The sequence below is a fragment of the Pteronotus mesoamericanus genome, unplaced genomic scaffold (assembly GCF_021234165.1).
Source record: "Pteronotus mesoamericanus isolate MK-2021 breed Mesoamerican mustached bat unplaced genomic scaffold, CSHL_Meso_final scaffold_21, whole genome shotgun sequence".
In the NCBI taxonomy this organism is placed as follows: Eukaryota; Metazoa; Chordata; class Mammalia; order Chiroptera; family Mormoopidae; genus Pteronotus; species Pteronotus mesoamericanus.
This window is the reverse complement of record NW_026555310.1, coordinates 30904569-30923044: the sequence shown is the minus strand read 5'-3', so window position 1 is coordinate 30923044 and position 18476 is coordinate 30904569. Positions and strand designations below refer to the sequence as shown.

Sequence of the window (18476 nt, the reverse complement as noted above, 5' to 3'; positions counted from 1 at the left end):
ATCCATCCCATAGTTTATGCAGAATATTAAGGGCTCTTTTTTGTTTTCTTCTCTTTCACTGCCTATATCTAACTCATTTCTAAGTGCTGCTTCTTCCCCTGTAAAACATATTTTATTGCTATTTCCTTCTCTCCAAATCCATTGCTACCATTCCAATTAAAACCACAACATTTTTCCCCTCCTGGTTTCCATTAGTTTTCTATTTAATATTATGCAGTCCACATATAAGTTCTTGCTGCTTCATCCTTGCTTCAAACCATTCTCTATACTGCCTCAGCTAAACTAATCATGTTATTCTTAAAACCTTCAGTAATTTCTCAATTCAGAATTCTGAGCATATACTAAAAGGCCCTTGACGGTCTGGTCGAGCTTACCTACAGCTATTCAGTCAATAAGTTGTACCTCTTATCTCAGCCAGTCACACTGGCTAGCTACCTCTTAGTTCTTTGCTCTTGAAAAGCTCTTCCTCTGTTAGAGCCTTGGACATTCTCCTATCTTTCTTAAATTTCTGGCCAAGTGACATTAATCTAACAAGTTCTCAGTTTCTTCATGCTTTTTTGCCAACCTGAAATGACCTTGTCCAATCATATCTATATATTGATTTTCTCAATTTAATATGAAATACTAAAATAAATGAAGATAATATAAAATTCATACTATGCCACTAAAATGAGAAAATTGGCTATATACTGTCAATTCAATAATTAGTTACCACAAAACAAAAATGCCCAGAAATCTTGCATTTCTTATATGAAAGGAAATTGATAGTTTACTAAATTGGATCTTAGTCCTAAAATTTACCAATATTATTAACAATATTTAGCCTTGAAACAGTAAAAACTTTTTGAAAAAAATTTAAAGCTATAATTAAAAATTTAATTATCTAGATGAACGACTTTTTATTTTTTTCTATAGAAAATTATATTACAAAGTCATTATTTAAAAAGAGGCAGTCAAAGAATATGCAGCCTAGCTACTCAGAAAAAGCAAATTATAGAGGTGTGTTAGAAAGTTAACCGATAAAACTATCCTTTATTTTTCTGGATTTTGTGATGACATTTGCCTTTAAAGTTTGTAATTTGCTATAATTTATTTTCTTACTGTAAATAAATATTAATTTTCATAATAAATTTTGATTTTATAATATAAAAACTCATTTTATTAAAAGCCGCATCCCCCAAATTATGATTATATTGAAAACATATTTTACCTGTCCAAAGAAAGGGAGCCCACGTCTATAATATGAATCTACTTTTACAAATACCAGATTGCTTAAGACATTTGTGATGGTACATAATCCATGCCCAGTTAATTCCAACCCTGAAAAAAAGTAAATGCAGTTGAACAGTTCTATATATTCAATTCACATCCTACTTTCATCCCAGCTTCACTCTATCACAACAAAATACCACACATATCCTTTTTTCTTATTCTTTCCAGGGTTTCTTACATTTAGAAAGTACATGCAATTTGCCATTAACTTTACTTTCATATAAAAAATTTATTGGCATCCATAATTCTCCAATTCCTGTGGTTTCACGAGTATTCTACTTATTCAAACCATGTGCTTAAGCTTTTCCCATCTCCTCTGTGATTTTTCTCCATCTTTGTTTCTGTCTCTCTCACATCCCTGCCCCTTCTCCACAACTTTTTCATGTAATGTAATTTTTCACATTGGCCTAAATATATGCTTCAATTTCTTACACAAACAAGTTCTCCAGCAAGACCCTTCATTTCGGAAAGGCCTGTCCAATGTATAACCAACACCTGATGTTTTTCCATTCAATGAAGTATAATCTGTATTTTGACTTCAACATCTAACGTACTACTCTATAAAATCTAAAAGATCTCATTGCTTCCAATATAGGAGTAGTCTCATTTCATACTTAACAAAATGAACCCTCAGAAGTAATAGTACAATTGAAACTCTTCTAGTGGCTTCTAAGAAATAGCATTTATAACTTTCCCTCTGCTCTTCTTATCTTTAATTTATTATGCTGACTTACTTGATACTATTTTTTAACTACACAGTGATAGCTGTTATTTGTGGTAGTATGTTCCAAGACCCCCAGTGGATGTCTGCAGCCACCAATAATACCCAAACTTATATATACTGTTTTTCCTTATGCATCTATACCTATGGCAAAGTTTAATCTATAAATTATGCATGCAATTTAAAACTTAAGACTTATTTATTTCTGGAATGTTTCATTTCATATTTTTGGACTGCAGCTGACCATGGGTAACAAACTGTGGAAAGCGAAGCCACAGATAAGAGGACTACTGTAGTTTGTCTTTGGGCTGCTTCTTGTCTACATCTAGCTTCAATTTAGCAATTCTAAGTGAGTTCACTTTCAGAGGGATTGCATTTACTCTTAGGAGGATATGGGCACTGTGGGAATTGTCCCAGATGTACATTTCTGGTCTTGATTTTGCTCTGGCTTTCTTCTTAAATTATGTGCTGAATAACTCAACTTCCATTTTGATATTCCAAATTATAATTAATTATCTTGGACACATTCTCATCACCATAATTCTTTCTCATTTACTTCTTATCTCAGTTAATGGCATTTCTGTTTTCCAGTACCCAGATTTGTAATCATTGGAGTCATCTTTGAATAATGTTCTGATGTATCACATTGTAACACATTTTTTTCTTTTTTTTTCAAAAAAGAAAGGAGAGTTTTAATGATCAGAATAAAAATGGTTAAACTTTATTTTTATATGATATAATAATTAAAAATAAAGATTTTTAGAGTAAGTTATATGTTCAGTAAGATGTTTAGATATGAGATGAACTAAAAAGGCAATTGATTTCCTTATATCAGCAATAAATATCTAAAAATATTAGAAATTAACATACCATTTACAGTGGAAAAAACTTCTTAATATGTAGAAATTGGCATTATCACAAAGCCTGTAAGGATACTATTTTAAAATTATGCTTAAAGTATTTAAGTGAAGATCTGCTTAAATATAGAGATAAATCCTATGCATGAAAATGACACACAGACATTTTAAAGATGTCAGTTCTTCCTAAATTAATTGATAAAGTCAATGCATTTTCAAGAAACATTCCAGCAAGATTCAAAGGAATATTTGTTACAGTTGTCCTAAAATGTTTATGGAAGATGAAAATTTCAATAAATGGAAGAATTTTTAAAAATATTCAAGTCACAGCTTACCAGATAATAAAAGATATTGGTACAAACTCATAGTATATAAAACAGTGGTGCCTAACATAAAGGCCTGGGGCATAATAAACAGTTTATAACAGAAAATTGTATTGGGTTGGCCATAAAGTTCATATGTTTTTTTAATAAATGCCCATCACTAGATGATTGGATCAAAAAATTATGGTACATTTACACAATGGAATACTACGCAGCAGAAAGAAAAAAGGAACTACTGAACTTCGTGACAGCATGGATGGAACTCGAGAGCATTATGCTAAGTGAAATAAGCCAGGGGGCTAAAGACAAATGCCATATGATCTCACCTATAAGTGGAACCTAACCAACAATACAAAGATGCAAGGAAAATAAGACCAGCAACACTGAAAGGAAAAGAAACCAACAGAGACAAGAGGGAAGGAGGCAGGGAGGCGAGGGAAAAGGAAGGGAAGGAGAAAGTCAAGGAACATATAGCAAGGACTCATGAACAAAGCCAAAGGGGAAGAGTTGAGGGAGGAAGGGGGCAAGGGAAAGTGGTGGGGGGTAGGCAGAGACAAATGTATTTGAAAAAATAAATTTAAAAAAAGTAACACATTTGTCATCTAGCCAGTCCTCTTCATGTCAGTTAGAATTATCTTTTAAAAATATCAATTTATTGAGGTCATTCTCCTGATATCCAATGCTTTTTTTAATAAAGTCTAACCTCTGTAGTATATGATTTATTTTTTCTACCCATCTCAGCATCAACCTACATCAGATTCTTCTGAGACCAAACGCATTTGTTATGCTTATCATGCTTTCCCAACCCATAACTATCATTCAAAATATTATTCATTCTGTACAAATGAGCTCAAATAAATTTTCTCTTGCTTTATTTTAGGACTAATTATTTCTCTTAATACTCATTTATTCTGTATATTTTGTATTTCTTGTGGTAATTTTATTATGGTTATACATCTGCACATACATACAAATATACATATACATATATATAATTTCTTTATAGATTTTTAATTTCTTGAGGACAAGGATCATACTATTTTTATTGTCCCCAGAAACAATAAAATAATTTACATGGAATGAAATTTTGATAAGTGTTTAACAATTAATAAATGATGAATTAATATTTACAAATAATACAAACCTGTTCCCTCCTCTCTGATCTTGGCTTCCACTTCTAACTCCATGCCATACCCTCTTTGTGTCAGCTGAAATACTTTAGTCTTTACAAGTTGTGTGAAACAGCCTTTGCTGTCTGCCTGAAGAGAAAGGAAGAGAATTCCTAGGTCTTCTGATTTGCTATCCAAAGAGTTAGTTATTAACCTATGGAAATTTTTTGTTGACTATAGAAGAAAATTTTACAAATATTCCGACCATATTTTATTCACTTACCCTTTCTCAAGCTCCAAAATGACATAAAATGTCTTTATTAATCATTGAGTTACTTTTGCCAATCTTTGTCTCTTTTCTTCTCTTGAGAGCCTATCCCATTTTTGCCTTATTAAACTTCCTAGAGTATCCAAATGTGCCACTGTATTTTGCAATTGTATTTTTGCATATGTTGTTCCTCAAATGATAACATTCTTTCTCCCATTCATGTCTTGGCCAACAGTTATTGCTCTTCTAGACTTAACCCAAATATAACAACTAAGAAGCCTCTGTAACCATCTCCACCTAAATATTGGCTAAGGATTATATTTTCTCAACTGTATTTTCTCAGTCTCAAAAATTAATGAAAACAAATATATTAATTGAATAGGTCAATTACTATAACATAGTCCTGCATCACTTAGCAACAGGGATACATTCAGAGAAATGCATCTTTAGGTAATTGTGCAAACATCATAGAGTGGAGTGTATTTAAAGAAACCTAGATGGCATAGCCTACTACTCATCTAGGCTATATGGGATAGACCATTGATCCTAGGTTACAGGCCTGTATAGCATGTTACTATGCAAAACAACATGAGGGTAAATCAAGCACGAGAGAAAATGATATAATCAAGAGAGACACAGTAAACATGTGCTGTATGAGGCTGCTCCTGGCATGATGTAGCATACTGTTTTACAAAAAAAAAAACAAACAAAAAAAAACCCACAAATTTTTTTTTTGGTAGAAAGACTATACTCTAAAATAATGATAAAAAGTATAGTATAGTAAATACCTAAACCAGCAACATAGCCATTTATTATCAGATATTATGTAGTGTACCTAACTGTATGTGCTATACTTTTATATGACTGGTAGAGCATTAGGATGGTTTATACCAGCATCACCTCAAATGGGTGAATAATGTGTTGTACTGTGATATTACAGAGAGTAGCATACCAGGTCTATTACTGACTAAAGTATTATTATGAAGCACATGACTGTAATTAGATTTCCAAACTAAATATTGAGAGTCGTGTTTTAATGAAGATTTGTTTTTATTTTTGTATTTACATGAACATATTTATTGTATAATAAAATTTAATTATATTAATTTATATATCAAGGCCATGACTCACTTTAAAATAAAAATTAATTTTAGTCTCTGATACATTAAAGAGTTTGACTGCTAGTTTTTTCTCATATTTATCTAGCAAACTTTGGATACTTCAACATCCTTTTATGCCTTATACATGGCATGTTGATTGCAGTTGGAAAAAAATTACAAAACTAGCCAAATAAATATCACTATAAATCCAGGAGCCCAAACTTCAGGTGGGCTCCTAATGTTGCCACACAATTATACGATGTTTCCCTTAATTCACAATTTTTCAAAGTGACTATTTCAAGCACTACTTTCTATTGTATTATATTCAGAACACAAAATTCTATTGTACTCCTCATAGTATTATAATCCAGGAGGAAGCAAGATCTGGCTTTAATATCCTGGAGAGAATGGTTTCCATATACCTGTTGACTGAATTCTTCACAGATACTTTCTGGATACCTTCCCTGACAGGAGGAATAGGATTGTGAATATTTTCTGCATACATTAATTGTCACCAGTCCAGGAACAGGCTTTCCATATGTGTACCTACAACAATAAAGCAGTCATACAAAAAGATATTTAATATAAATAACTGTTGTTTTTCTCATGACTTGATCCATTCACATATTCATCTTGCTCATTTATAGCAATTGTATTTCCTTCTATAGCATTTGTACTTTAAAAGCACTTATTCTGAAACTGTAATAATTATCTGTGTAAGCAAACATCTATAAGATATATGGAAAAAATTCTTCCTGAGTCTTTTGAAACACTTCTAAATGGAAAATTAGCAATGTGGTTTTTCTCAGATCTTTCCTCTCCCCCAGGTGAGGTTTTATGGTAAGCCAATTTTATTTCCACCTTTCTCTGATGTTAGACTATCTAGGTTATGATTCCAGCTTTGAAAATACTTCTTAATTTTTATGTATTTTAAGAGTATAAAAGAGAAATTAAATGGGAAAACACTAGCTATAAAACAAAAATGTTATAAATAAATATTATAATGACCAATTCTGGTTCTGCCAAATCAGATGGAAGGATATAATGTGGTGTGGTCTGCAGGTTTGTGTTCCCCCACATTCATGTATTGAAATTCTATTCTCCAAAGAGGATAGTGTTAGGGTGTAAGGCCTTTGAGAGGTGTTGAAATCATGAGGGGAAACCTTCACGAATGGGATTAGTACTTCTATAAAAGAGGTTCTAGAGGGATCCCTTGCTTCTTCCACCCTGTGAGGTCAAGGTAAGAAAGCACCAGCTCCTGAGGTCAAGGTAAGAAAGCACCAGCTCCTGAGGTCAAGGTGAGAAAGCACCAGCTCCTGAGGTCAAGGGGAGAAAGCACCAGCTCTGAACGAAAAAGAAGACCTTCATCAGAACTTGACCATGCTCTCACCTCAGTCCTGGATTTCCCAGCCTTCATAGCTGTGAGCCGTGAATTTCTGTTATTTATAAGCTACACAGTCTGTGGTATGTTAGTATAGCAGCTCGAACAGACTAAAGTATGATGCGAAGTCAAACTTAGACTATTGTTTCTCAAAGTATGTTGTATACACCACTTATATTGAAATGACCTGAGATATACACTGAGAGTCAGAGTCGGGAATCTCTCCTGAGATTTATCATTGGAATCTCCCGAGGTGAGGCCCAGGAATCTATATTTTAACTAAGCATCTCTGCAAATTCTAATGAACCTTTAAGTTTGAAACCCTTTGCGTTAGCACAAACTGTGAGGAAGGGGAGATTTGAGCTTAGTGTCCCCAGACTGCTCCCCTTTTAAAATGTTTCCCTCAAATTTCTACAAGTACTAATAAAGTAATAAGTTATTTAGTAAATTTCAATCACTTTGTTGAATGTTATCTTTAAGTTTGAATCAAAAGGTATTTCCTGTGCTGGAAAAATTTAAAGCATCAAAGCTGGTAAGAAGATTGAAAACATGTTTCTCATTCTGTTTTCAAAAGCAAGAGGTGATGTCTCTCCTTGGTACATGTGGAGGATGCTCTACTGCACTAAAAGGCAATCTGGGAAGAAATAACTATGACATATATTTTGAATTCTACATTAGGTATCCGGCATTTAAAATAAAGGGACAGCTTAGCTTCTTCTAAATTTCCATAGTTAAAAAAATTCAGAGCAATTTTAAAAAGGGGGATGAGAGAACACAGAATAACACAGAAGTCATGAGCATGAGCTCCAAAGTTGGGCAGCCTAGTCTTAAGTTAGCACAGTGTCTGAGAAATGTAAATGCTTACGAAGCTAGATTTTTTTTTTTTTAACTTTGGAGGAGAGAATTTTGGTGATGAGTTCTGTGTCTGAAGCCAGGCTATCAGATTTAAATTCCAGTCTGCCATTTACTACCTGTAGGAGCCTAAGCACTTTTTTTTTTTTAAATCCTCTATGTGTTTAAGTTTCCTTATTTGTAGATTGAGGGTAACTAACTGCATCTCATAGGGTTAAGGTAAGACTAAAAATGTTTATAAATACAAGGCACTTAAATTATTGTTTAGCACATTTTGAGTGTTCAGTGAATGATTTTAATATCACTAGTAAAAGTGTCAGATGCTACCGTTCCTGCTCTCTAATCAGGGCTCAGCCAAGTTGGAAAGAGAGTCATTCCTTCTGTGATTAAAATACTTCCAAGTCAAGTAACAGTTATTTGCAATACAAATAAAATAAGAAAATAAAATGAGATGAAAAATATAACTTACAGGCCACATGCAGATACCTCAAGTGTTTCATCTAGAAAACCAATAACCTTGGGCATTTTCAGTTGGACCTCAAATTTGGGCAAAACTGTTGTCAGTAGAAGGAAAAAGAGAGGTGAAAATGGACACGAGATCATGTGAGTACTAGTAATAACTCTATTACAGAACCTTTTAACATAAGATCACACGAAATTACAATTTGGAGCAGCAGGGGCACTACTGAGAAGGAGATGTCATACATAATCATGGGCAGTTTGTATCACATTGATTTGGTTAAGCTGATACTACATTTCCTTGACTCTCCTTGTCTTTCACTTGTTCCATATTTCAAAGGTGGAAGGAAAGCAGCACCCCAAGTCTCTGAAGATCATCATGGTTAGGTGTAGTAACAGGTACAGTGAGGCCAGTAAGCTCCATTTGTTCTTATTCTTTCCCTCTGTGCCCAGTTCTTCTTCTGAACCACTAGCCCTGCTCACTAACACAGGCCCTAGACCCACCATCAGACACTTGGCTACAGAAACACTGAAGTGGTAACTATGAAGAACTAACAGCCTTTCATAGTTTCTTCTACCAGTTTTTCTTCATGGTCCCCATGATTACTTCAGGAGAACTGTTAGTGATTTCGTCTGATCCACCAGTTCCTGATGGACATTTAATTTTCTGGTCCCTCCCATAGTTGTGTAAAGTTAGTTATTCAGATAATAAATCCCTGCTAGCCAATCGTAAATACTCTAATATTATAAATGTCTTGGGCACATGCAAAATTCTTACCATATTCATCCACCTGAAAGGAATGCTCTATTTTACTCCCTGACGCCTTCTGCACAATGACTTTGTAGGTACCCAGAGTGGGCTCCACTGAGAGTGGGAAGGAGAGCTGGTTGAGTCCCCCTTTCAATGAGAGACTTTGCCATTGGAAAATTCGGTTCCTCTTAGGATTCTATAGGTAAAAACATTATGAGTTCATAGAAACAATTGAAATACATACTTTTGATAAAGAGATATTGGGGAGGGTGACATTGAAAGTTGGATATCAGATGGTTGGTAAATCGGCACCAAAGGTAATAAGAAAGTTTTATAAGAATTCTAGATTGAGAAAAAGGCAATCAGTTTAACAAGCTATGAGATATTGCAAATTATAGTACTTCATTTTGAGATTAACCAGATATATTGTGGTCAGAAATATTGGAAGAGTCACTAAATTGCATCATCCTAGGGAATTTTGTTCCTCCATTTACATCTTATCCACTCTTTAATATGTTTAAGGAAAACCAGAAAAATAATATTTATTTAGTTTTGGTGAAATGCTAATGGAGATAGAAGAGGTGGAGAAAGGCAGTTTGATATAACTTGTAGTAAGTCCTTATCCCAATTAAGATACAATGGTATATTACCTACCTCAATATAAACCACTGGGAACTGAAAAGAAAGAAAGAATACGAGCATGAGGTAGAGTTCACAGAGAAAACCATGATATCAGCATTGATAGAGTATCTGGGTCAGAGGAAGTGAACGTGTATATTTCTTGTCCAGGCAAGCAATTATGCCCCAATTTGTCTCACAGCACTCTATACATTTAGTTTGGGACACACGTCTTTTAAGAAGTCATGTCTTTCCCTTTATGAAATAATGTAAAACTGAGGAAACCTACACTCAGGTAAAAAAAAAAAAAAGGTCCAAATAATAAGTTTATTTTGCAGATGATATTTACCTCTAAGAAATTCTTCATTTCTTTTAGAGAGAATTAAAATGTAGTTATTTTTATTTGTTCAATAAAAATAACTGTTATCTTTACAAATATCATATAAACGATATTTAATTTATTTTAAGGATGTAATTGGTGAACGGATTTCTCTTATCCTTCAGAAGTTGTACTCTTATGAAATCTTTCTGTGGTAGGTTTAAGCACCTCATATTGGTCTTAGGTTCTACAACAGGGCAGGCTTTTAACCTTTTACATGTTTCTCCAAACCTCACCCATCATTATGAGACTCACCGTTTCATTCAAAGGGAGAAAACTGATATCCACAGAGACAATGCGGAATCTCACTGAAACAGAGATTTTTCCCATGAAACCCTCCAAGGGGAATCCAAGGTAATAACACAGATAACAACATATCAGGACTTTCATAACTGCAGAATAATGTAATAAAGAATCTCACCCTCCCGGACCGCCTGCCCCTTAATGTGCCCTTGTTCATTTGATTCTTTTTACCTGTTTGTCCCGGTTTGTAGGTAGGTTTGTCTGTCTGGACAAAGACTAGGCTCTCTACTTTCATTACTTCCATTGCCTTCCTCTTTTTGAACTCCTGGGTCGGTCCTTTCACCTTCACAGTAATGAATACTGAGGAAGTTGGCAACTCTGGAATCTGTAAAACAGAAATAGGAGCTGAAGAATCTGCCCAGACCAACCCACTTCTGCACGTTTCAGCCTTTATGATCTCATTTCTCTGGTTAGTTCCAAGAGAATTAGTAGGGGATATGGTCAAGGATTATTACCCCTGTTTTATAGACTATTATGACTGTGTAACATTACAGTAACAATTCATTGATTAAATTAAAGGGAAATAGCATTGCAATAAAACAATCTTCAACCAAGTAATGACAGAAGTAAATAACATGCTTGTATTTCACAGCAATTATATGTTATCATTGGTAGTAACATATAATTGTCAGCATGATTAACTAAATATTTAATACCTTAAGTAATAGAAGGTTACTAGGGCAATACATTAACCATCAGCCATCTCTGAGACTTAGATAAATCACTTAACTTGATGAATGTTAGTGTTTATATCTCTGACGAAATAAACATTGTCTTAGAAGTTTACAAGCAAATAAAATCTTTCCTATATCTACAGTTAACTTTTGTGTATTTCACTACGTCTGTTTGTAAATATTATCTAAGCACATTCAATAGAATTTTCATATTTAGAATCTAATTTGAAATTCACTCTGCACTTCTCATTCTTTCTTCGTTACACTTTTTTTTTTGTTGTTGGGGGCAGAAGACAAGGCATCAATTAGTATGTGCTTTCATTAACAATCTCCCTTATCCCAAAGAGTGATACTGACAGTGAAGGGGCTGCAGTAGAAGGAGTTCTTCTCTGTCACCAGGTCTGAGAGGAGGGACTTGTTGTGTATTCCATACTCCAGAATTATGTCCAGTGTCACTGTCTCATTCAGGTGATTAAGCATGACACAGGCCTTCTCAGGAACTCCACTGTACAGCTGTGATGGGACCACCACCAGGTACTGCCTGTGGAGGAGGAGAGTATGACTCAACCATGGAGAGGTTAAATAGACATCATTATTGTGGCTATTTCCAATATAATCTTTGTAATTGTTACCAATCAGAATAAAGCCAGATTTCATCAGGAGTATAGAGAAGTGTATTCTTTAAAAGCCAACTCAAAAGATTTTAGAAACTCAGAAACCCAACAAGTGATACATGTATATGCTTCTCTTGTAGAAATGTTCACCCTGGCAATATTTATAAACTTGTTTATAAGCTATGAATTAGCAATCCATGAATTGTATGTATTTTGCAATAATTTTCAAATTTAGTAATAGATCAAGAAAATGGGATTATATATAATTGAATATTACTCAGCCTTAAAAAAGAAGGAATCCTGCCATTTGTGACAACATGGTTGTTGCGGGAGGCGACACATTGTGGGGAGCACGGGGTATGGGCACTCCTGGATCTGAGGGTCACTGTCCAGAGCCAGCGGAGGAGGGAGTGGGGCTCTGAATCCCACAGAGTCTGTCCCAGGGTTGTCATCGATTGGGGCAGGAGGGAATAAACACGAGTCATCGCAAACACTTCCCTGTTTCCCAGGGAGGGGACATGGCACTCCCCTCTAGTGGGGAAGGCCCTGAACCCCCATGTCCAAAGGCTTTTATTGAGACCCATATACACAGAGGTATGGATGCAAAGCTCATCAATCAATGTCAAAAGGCTATGTTTACAGAAAACAGACAGAGATCATGGATAACAATTGGAGGAACACAAGAGATCTACCTCAGGTCAGGGTCTATGAATAATGTAAATCTCCTTCCCAATATGAGCCAGTCATCATAGCTTTTGAGGGAAGAACAAAACATGCTTAGAGGAACTTCTAGCCCTGATTGTCCCCAGGAGCTGCCCGATCCAGGTTAGGGCTGTATCTGCCTTTAGTATTGTTTCAAACCTGAGCCAGGTGGGCAGGGCAGAACCACGAAGGGATAAGGAAAATTCTTTAAGATAGAATGAGGACCCTGGCCATGTTCAAGCCTAGCCTAGGGGTGTGGGCCTTTTTGCCCTTTCTCCATATCCCCCAAGTCCTTGTCTGCTGCCCATACTAGCCAATGTCTGTCTTAGGTCATTCCTCCTCATGAGAAAACTTACCCATCATCAACAACCAAACATCACAGGGCCAAACAGGGTGATGTGAGGGAGGCAGGGGCTGCGTCCCTGCCAGGGGGACAGGTTTCATCTCCTCAGTGGCCTGTTTTCCCAAGGCCTCCTTGATTAGCTCCAGCCTTGGGTCCTCTCACCTGACAGTGGGGCTACAGTCCCTGAAACCAGACTGGGGTTTCCCAACACATGGCCATCCATGTTGAGGACATTATACTAGTGAAATAAGCCAGAGAAGGATAATGCTGCATTTTATCACTTATATGTGGAATCTAAAAATAAATAGATAGATAGATAGATAGATAGATAAATACAGATAGATTCATAGATAGAAAGCAGGATGAAAGCTTTGGGCAGGGGACTTGGGAGGTGGAAGGACTGAGCAAAAAAGAAAAAGAACTCATGGACTCTGACAACTGTGGTGATGGTGGGGGGTGGGTGGAGGTAGAAGAAGCTACAGGAAGAAAAATGGTAATGGAAAAATATAACAAAAAACTATTAAAATCAATTAACTAAAGTCTTAAAAAAAGAGAAAAAAAATTGAATTCATAGAAACAGAGTAGAAAAATGGTTGCCAGGGGTAGGATGTGAGAGGAATAGAGATATATTGGTAAAAAGGTACAGACTTTCAGTTATAAGATGAATATGGTCTGAGGATCTAACATAAAACATGGTGACTATAGTTGATAACAGTCTATTGTATAACCTAAATTTGCTACAAGAGTAGTACTTAATGGCGTCACACAAAAAAAGTAAATGTGTGAAAAGTGAGTGTGCTGATTAACTCAAGAAGGGGATTCTATATATATGCATTATATATATATGCATATATAAAATCATCATGCTATCCACTTTAAATATCTTATAATTTTTTTGTCAATTGTCAAAAAAAGCAGAAAATACATTTTATTTTCTTTAGCAAAAACAAAATGTGATTCATCAATTAATCATCACTGAAAGCATTAAGAACATGTCTTTATGTAGTCTTGGGTTTGTTTCATATGGAAGATATCAAAAAATTTCATTGTTCTAGGGAACAATAAAACAAATCCATTTAATAGATGAGGAAGAGTTGAATTGCTTTTTACTACTATTCCATTTATTTATTTATTTAACTTTATTTTGATTGTTTACTCTCTTATGGATGTCCCCATTCCTCCCCACCCCGCCCTTGTTTTTATTACTGTTTTAGAAGGTACTATATCTCTTTTCTATCTTTCATTCTCTGGTGATTAAAGAAAAGCCATGCCAAGCTGGCCTCATCACCAAACACATTACCACATAAACCCAAGATAAAATACCACTCTCTTGTTGTTCTTTGCTCATTATTAATAATCACCTAAATATGCTGCACTTTGAGAAGCTCTGCTTGTCCATGCCTTTTCTACTTCTAAAGGGTCCTTGGTGTGATGAGCAGGACCAATAAAATGGCATTGGTCTGGTGAAAATAGCATAAAATATATAAAATAAAATGGAGTACTCATTTCACCCAAGATGGCTGCCAGTCAGCCATGACACTTAGGTTCAACAAAAAAACTGCCTAAGTCATGCTAAACACATCTGGCAAGGAGACACACCTAAGATATCTGCACATGTGGCCAGAACAGCTGTGTCTGCAGAGCGGGAACACCCATAGACAAGCTCCTGGGGAAATTCCCCGCTTTGAATGAGGGTGCCAAGACACTTATCAAGAGACCCAGAAGGGTGGTACACCACCCTCAAGGGTATAACTGAGGCAAGTTCCAGACCACAGCTGAGACAGCTGAGCTCCACACCACATTGATTTCCCTTGGCATCGACCTCTGGAGGCTCTGCCTTGCTGGGCTGAGGACTTCATCTGCCCTGCTGCCCCCCTGGCTCCAGGGAGCCTTCCTTGCAAGACACTGATGGATCCTTTGTCCACTGTGCTGTCTCCCTGACCTGCTGACTGAGACTCTGGGATTCAGGTTAGTTATTCCCCATTGATTGCTGGGTATATATGTTATATTTCTCTTAGATTGTTAGAATGTGAGTAGGATATTAATGTATGTTGATGTTCTACTTTGAGTGAACCTGTACTCAATAAAAGCTGAGTGAATAGCATAGTTACCTTGTGTGACTCTTGTCTATTCCTTGGTGTTGGGTTGCTCAGTGGGCGGCTAGCTGAGCAGTTGCCCAGCTGACTTATAGGAAAGACTGTATCGTGAACATACACTTGGGACCCCTTGTTTACCTGTAAAACTTCTATTTGCTTCATAAAACTTATCTTGAAGACGATGTCCCTATGCAGGCTTCAGAGATGCCCCTTCCCTTATTCCAGGTCCCATAAGGAGTTAAGTTTCTTTTGTAAATATTCTCACAGAATCCTGCATTACCTGTTTCTGGTTTTGCACTGAATTTCATTCTGTGTACCAACTCTCTTATCTATCCCGTGAGGTATAGAGGACAGGGTCTACATTTTGTTAATCTTTCTAGTACCAAGATCTAATGCTAGCCACTAATGTTTTCCTGAAGGATTGACTGAACTGACACACAAATCCTGGCTTATCTGTGGGTATGCATCCATTTTCTCAAGTACTGACTTGAGGAAAGGCAAATAACTGAGTCACTTCACAATGACCATAACACTGTGCCCCCTTTTCATGAGCTAATAAAGAATTTATCTCTTTTTTGGGGGGCTATAGTTCAGGATTCTATGTTCTCTATATTTTATGAGTGCTGTAGAATTCTATAGTCTTTAATTTTTACTTTTTAAAAGAATTTTATGTTTTTATTTGGTCAATGTTTCATAAATGTTACTGCCTTATGTCTGAGTTTTCTAGAATTACAGTAGACTTTATCCCATGAAAGCAATAAGCACTTTAAAAAAGAAAACTTGTATTGAATTTACAGGGGTGGCATTGGTTAATAAAATTCTATAGGCTTCAAGTGTATAATTCTATAACACACCATCTGTATATTGTATTGTACATTTACCACCCAAAGTCAAGTCTCCTTTCATTACCATTTATCCCCCTTTATCTTCTATCTACTCCCCCTCATTTTCCCTCCAGTAATTGCCATAATGTTGTCAGAGAGATTATTTTAAAAATAAAAAAATAAAATAAAAGGTCTCCACCTTTTTCACCTAGTTCCCATCTTGTTCCCATCTGACAGTTGTTAAATCTGTTCTCTGTATCTATGAGTCTGTTTTTAGCTTGCTTGTTTATCTTGTTTGTTAAATTCCACATATAATTGAAATGCAATAACAACTTAATGACCCTTCTAAGCCCTTTTGACAACAGATCATTTCACAGGGAATCAGAAAATAAATAAAAAGATAGATATCAAGAAGCAAATAACACAATGGGAAAGAGGTGAAAATAGACTTTCTGGAAATTTTGCTTACGGTTTTGAAGTAGCTGAGGCATCTCTGGGAAGGAGCAGAAGAAGCAGAATCCAGACTGGATTGGGCAGTTCACGTCCCCTCATGGTGTGGAGAGGAAAGGGAAATAAAGGGAGTCTGAGCCCTTGATTCCTTGAACTCTGCTCTTATCCCCAAATCACTGGTTTTTATTTTACCTGCTAGTCAATGAAAGTGAACTGCTAACCATTTGTTTTTTGTAACATATTAACCATTCCCGGTATAAAAAAATCAATTCCAGATAATTTCCACAACTATCAATATTCTTTCATCTATTTTCTCAAATTTTCTAAAACATTGAAAAATAGTGCTTTGAGGCTACACTGGCTCTGGTTATTAATCTTTACTTTAAATATTTTTAATGCAAAATGAAATAAATTACATAATTTGATAAAATCAATCAATACTTTTGATTTCTCTTTCCTTTTTTAAAAAGAGCTATTAATGTAAATACCTATCTGGGTGCTGGGGGAGGAGCAATCTAAGCAGCTTTCAGTTGTGGAGATAGTCACTGAAATCAGTTACTTGGTACTGTTAGTCAGGTAGAAGGAAACTGGTTTCTCAAAATTTGGGTTAAGTAAGAAATGAGGAATGAAAGTATCACTGATATACATTTTATTTTTAAGTGAGGAAATAATTGTAATAAGATTAATATCTTTGAGCTTTCACAATATCTCAAAGTTCTACATCCTTCTACATGTGGCCATTCATTTAATCTTCACAACAGTGCTATTAGGCACATACCATTTTATCACCATTTAACATAGACATGGAAGTGAGTAGAAAGAAGAAATCTCATGAGGACACACGGAGAGGCGGCTATGAGTGGCAGGGAAGGGGTTCACTTGGAGACAGTGACGGTGGGATTTAGGGAGAAGGGGGAACTAGATGGGTGGGTACGTGGATGTAGCTCGGGGATTGGGACGGCACCGCGACATGGTGTGATAACCAAGAAGGACTGTGGTGCTGCAGAGATATCTAGAGCACGTTTCGGAAACTAAATGAGTGCAGAATAAGAAACAATATTTGGTTTGACTCATCGAGAGATGCTGGGTAGCAGCAGCATGTGCACTGTGGCCGTTTGAGCAACGGGGCTCTCAGGGACCAAATCCTGTCCCTCTTCCTCAGTCTGTGCTTTTCTCCTCCATCTGGTATTCTGTTCTCCTTTAAGACCTCGCAGAGGCCATTTTCTCGTGGCCTCAGCCCAGGCTCTGCAAGGCTGGGTGTGGCTCCTCTCTGGCTCAGACCCTCCTGACTGCGTCCTTCTCTTGGAGCATGAATATCACTGCCAGCCCCCCGGTCCCAGCACCCTATCTTTCCTAGCCGATGGCTGTAAGACCTTCTTCTTTTCCCATAACAGGATGTGCCGCCCTCATAACCCTATTATTGCTTTCTTATGTCCCCGATGAATCCCAACCTTTCATTCCTCCCAAGCCTTCAGAACGCCTTTCCTTCCCCACTCCCATCTTCACTCCCGCCAGCCCCATCCCGGCCTCCCCCTTTATGTGGGTGACAGAGACTAGTGCGCATATGAACCTGTATGCCTACCGGACTTCCGTGTGGATCTGAATGTGACTGTGAATGGCAGTGACGGTATAAGGGGCGTACGGAAGTAAGGGCGTATTTGTGCCCATTTATATATGTGCATGTATCTGTTCCCCGGGTGGGAAAAGGCAGCCGGGAGTACATTGATTAAAGTCAAAAAGATGGTCAGTCTTACCTAAGAAAAAAGGTTAACTACACAAAGATATGCACAGGAGGGTGATTATCCAGTTTTTGTAAATTGAAAACATCGGAAATTTCCATTATGAAGAGATTAATTAATTTTTGGTTAATCTTTCAGTGAAATAGTATGAGTTACAAAAATATTATATTACATATTCCTCGTGTGTGTGTGTAGAGAAAGAGATGAAAATATTACGGGAAACAGGTTAAAGCAGTTGAATATTTTTAATTACATTTACATATTTTTGCTTGCAAAAATATCTGAAAATAATTGCTTAAACAATAATGTGGTTGCATCTGGAAAGGCAATTATTTTTTAAACTGCATTTTCTGATTTGCCACAGTGAACATGTGGTATGTGAGTAATAAAAAATATAAAATTGTGAGACAATAACACTATTTTATGTGTAGCACAAATGCAAAGAGTAAGCACAAAGGAGGAGATACACTATTATGTATCATTTAATTATTTAGGCATCTAAGTTATAAGGCAAAGGTCACATTATAATCACCATTCAAAAATAATTTTAATAGTCTATCAGATGATAAATTAAATACATCTTCAAGAATTTTGTGGAAAATAAGCATTGAAGCAGTCCTATGTTCTCTGTAACATCATTT

The 18476-nt window shown here is 36.1% G+C and overlaps 1 protein-coding gene across 1 annotated transcript in view; it reads right to left on the bottom strand.

The window, feature by feature from the left end:
- The window catches only part of LOC129085025 (pregnancy zone protein-like), a 46846-nt gene extending 30576 nt beyond the window's left edge, over positions 1-16270 (bottom strand). The window contains exons 1-10 of the mRNA XM_054591439.1: positions 16116-16270; positions 11425-11608; positions 10565-10718; positions 10346-10398; positions 9748-9768; positions 9121-9289; positions 8353-8437; positions 6073-6196; positions 4318-4432; positions 1211-1320 (exon numbers count right to left, since the gene is read on the bottom strand). Of these exons, the coding sequence (XP_054447414.1) occupies positions 1211-1320; positions 4318-4432; positions 6073-6196; positions 8353-8437; positions 9121-9289; positions 9748-9768; positions 10346-10398; positions 10565-10718; positions 11425-11608; positions 16116-16198 (1098 nt within the window). The 5' untranslated portion in view covers positions 16199-16270. The remainder of the gene's footprint in view (positions 1-1210; positions 1321-4317; positions 4433-6072; positions 6197-8352; positions 8438-9120; positions 9290-9747; positions 9769-10345; positions 10399-10564; positions 10719-11424; positions 11609-16115) is intronic.
- Between the last annotated feature and the right edge of the window lie 2206 nt (positions 16271-18476).